The sequence below is a fragment of the Arachis hypogaea genome, chromosome 6 (genome assembly GCF_003086295.3).
Source record: "Arachis hypogaea cultivar Tifrunner chromosome 6, arahy.Tifrunner.gnm2.J5K5, whole genome shotgun sequence".
Classification (NCBI taxonomy): Eukaryota; Viridiplantae; Streptophyta; class Magnoliopsida; order Fabales; family Fabaceae; genus Arachis; species Arachis hypogaea.
This window is the reverse complement of record NC_092041.1, coordinates 27,359,336-27,362,213: the sequence shown is the minus strand read 5'-3', so window position 1 is coordinate 27,362,213 and position 2,878 is coordinate 27,359,336. Positions and strand designations below refer to the sequence as shown.

At 37.2% G+C, this 2,878-nt stretch overlaps 1 protein-coding gene across 1 annotated transcript; it reads left to right on the top strand.

Annotated features, from left to right (window-relative positions):
* Positions 1 to 567: 567 nt before the first annotated feature.
* Positions 568 to 2,672, top strand: LOC112696502 (uncharacterized). Its single transcript, XM_025749298.3, has 3 exons — positions 568 to 802; positions 911 to 1,526; positions 1,607 to 2,672. The coding sequence occupies exons 2-3, from the start codon at positions 1,254 to 1,256 to the stop codon at positions 2,165 to 2,167; spliced, it is 834 nt and encodes a 277-aa protein (XP_025605083.1). The 5' UTR covers positions 568 to 802; positions 911 to 1,253; the 3' UTR covers positions 2,168 to 2,672.
* The last annotated feature ends 206 nt before the right edge of the window (positions 2,673 to 2,878 follow it).

The following is a 2,878-nucleotide window of genomic DNA, read 5'->3' as shown; positions in this document are numbered from 1 at the left end:
CCAATTTTAGAGTCCATTATTCATATTGTTCAAAAAAATTATTGGTTACCTAGCATAACCCATATTAAAATTATGGTTCCACCACTTATTAAAACCAAAAAAGAAAGGTAACCATCAATTCAAGTGTTAAAGTAGGGATTACATGAAGGTGTTAACATAATATGCAGGATTTTGGTGTTCAAAAATCAAAACAGAGAAACAGGAAGATTCTACCGAGTACCGAATGTCCCATTCATTTTATGGACAACATTTCTTGTTCTTGTAGCATCAATTATTGCGGCAACGTCTTAATATCTATCCTCCATGGATCGATTTGTCACACAGTAAAACTCTTGAGGTATGGAGGACTATAGTACGAGAAACAATCTTAAATATTTACCCTAGCTCAAACCATCAAGATAATTTATAACTTTGCATAACCGCTAAATTTGAAATTCTCTAAGCTTAAATAGAACAGGAACCCCTTGCTGTGAAATACAATTTACTTCCCTATTTTGGTTTGGACCCAAAGTAAACTATATTTTTGATAGATTTTAATAGGTTGTCAAATCCAAACAAGTAATCACTGGGGACAATCCAGAATGAGAACAGTGGCAAGAAGTGACAATGGAACAAGTTTCTTTTTTTGTCATTATTACTTGATTAAGGTCTTAAACTATAAATGGTGTCACCGGGTGATTGACCCATGTCCTGACTCTTGGCTCATTAGTGAACTGTTGGCGTGAATTCTGACAACTTTGTATTGTCAAAAAAGATGCTCCGAAGTCTGGATCCATTCACCTAAACCTAATATCTTCACCAGGTGATTTTTTTAATTATTATTTTACTATCATTTAGTCACATAAATAAACTAATTTCATAGATCTATCTTGTTCTAGCATAATAATTATTGACCTACATGCATGCATAGAGAGAGCGCGCATCAGATACTTCTACTTTGGACGAAGGGGATGGGCAGAATAGTAATTATAGTCAGTACCAGGATGTGGAGTTCAGAATCCATGTCCCCCATGTCCATGGTGACCACACATCCTTCGTTGTCTAAGGTTGTCCCACCCCTAATTCTCCACGTTCATCATTTCCTCGCACACACTGCTTTTCCCTTCCTCCTCCTCTTCTTCTTCTTCTTGTTCCTCTATCTTCTCTTCACCACCACACTCTGCCGACACAGCCACTAAAGTGTTTAGTTTTTTCATACCACAAAATCTCTCCTCTTTTCTTCTTTTTACTTTCTTTCAAAAGTCACAAAAACAATGGCAAATAAGTATTTTCAGTGCGTTATAGAAGAAATGGATCGGCTTTGGTTTCACCAAGTTATTCTCTTTACAGAACCATCAGCGAAACCATCTCCAATTCCAAAGCCTGAAAAACAAAAATCTGTTGCGATAACGGAATCTCTGTCGTCCCAGTCATCCATATTTTCTATGTCACAATTACCAGACGGTGGCAGTGAAACTTCAACAAATGAATCAACTTCTCCAGAAAAACAGGCCTCGTCAGAGTCAATCTCCGACGACGCTCTGCCGGTATTGTTCGAAAACCAACTAATATATATTTTTTGTCTCTTCTTCTTCTTTATGTTATTCTTTTTGTTTGAATGCACAAGGGTGGTTCAACAATCAACAAAAACAAGAAAGAAAGGTCCGCAAGAGTGAAGGTTTTGGCTAATAGAATTCGTTCACATTCATCATCACCGTCCTCTCAACACCGTCACAGAAGATTCAGAAACCATGCTACTACTTCTAGTGAAAGTAATAAACTTGAGAAATCGATGAGTTGCAAGACATTGAGAGAACTAGAACTGGATGAGGTGAAGGGTTTTATGGATCTTGGGTTCATATTCAAGAAGGAAACTCTAAGCCCATGGATGATGAGCATTGTACCAGGATTGCAAAGACTCGGTTTATTGCAAAATCAGAATGTTGAAGTTAAACGGCACACACAACGGCAACTAATAAAAGAAGAAGTAGAAAATGGAGAGAAAGAAGAGAGTGATGAGGAGGAAAAGAGAGTTATCATGAGGCCATATCTATCAGAAGCATGGCTAATAAAGAGACCCGATTCACCGCTACTAAGTCTGAAAGTCCCAAAGGCATGTTCAGCTTCCAACATGAAGAAACACCTTCGGTTTTGGGCTAGGACTGTGGCCTCAGAAATCCACCAATAGTGTTCACAAGAAAACCAAACACAAACACTACCCCGCAATCACATTAATGTGCACGTCACGACTCATATCATCGTCATCATCATCATAATAATAAGCACATAATTGTATGTTAAAAAATTTGCATATAATAAAGAGAGGTAGCCAAAATAAATCTTGAGCAAATAAATAAGATGTAAATTATTATTGTTAGTATTATTATTATTTAATTAATTTTGTCTAGAAGCTAATAAAAAGGGGGGCATGGCTGATATGCTAGGAAAGTTATTGTTAATAATTGGAGGGGATGAAGAAGAATTTTGTTAGCGGTGAGGAATTAATACCAAGTTGGGTAAATTGGGATAAGCAGGCCAGGAAAGAGAGGAGGGGCCTTCTGTGATGTGATGTGTCTGACAAGTGGGGGCCCTTCAAGCAATTAATCAAGGGCATCTCCATTCACACTGTTCCATTCCTTTTTGTTTACATCTATCAATGTGGAATACTGGAATCCTCTTTTTTGCTTTTCTCATTTTTATGGATTTTTCTTATTTTATTTAATTTTTTTAACAATTCAACCACCACATGCGCTTTTTAATTTGAATATGGAAGGAAAGGAGGTGTAGGACTCGCATATGGAGTGGAGAGGTACTTCACTTTGTTGTGAGATCAGAGGAACTAGAATTTGAATCCTGTGAATTGTGTTTTTGAAAACGGGGTCTGAGTTGCATTTTACTC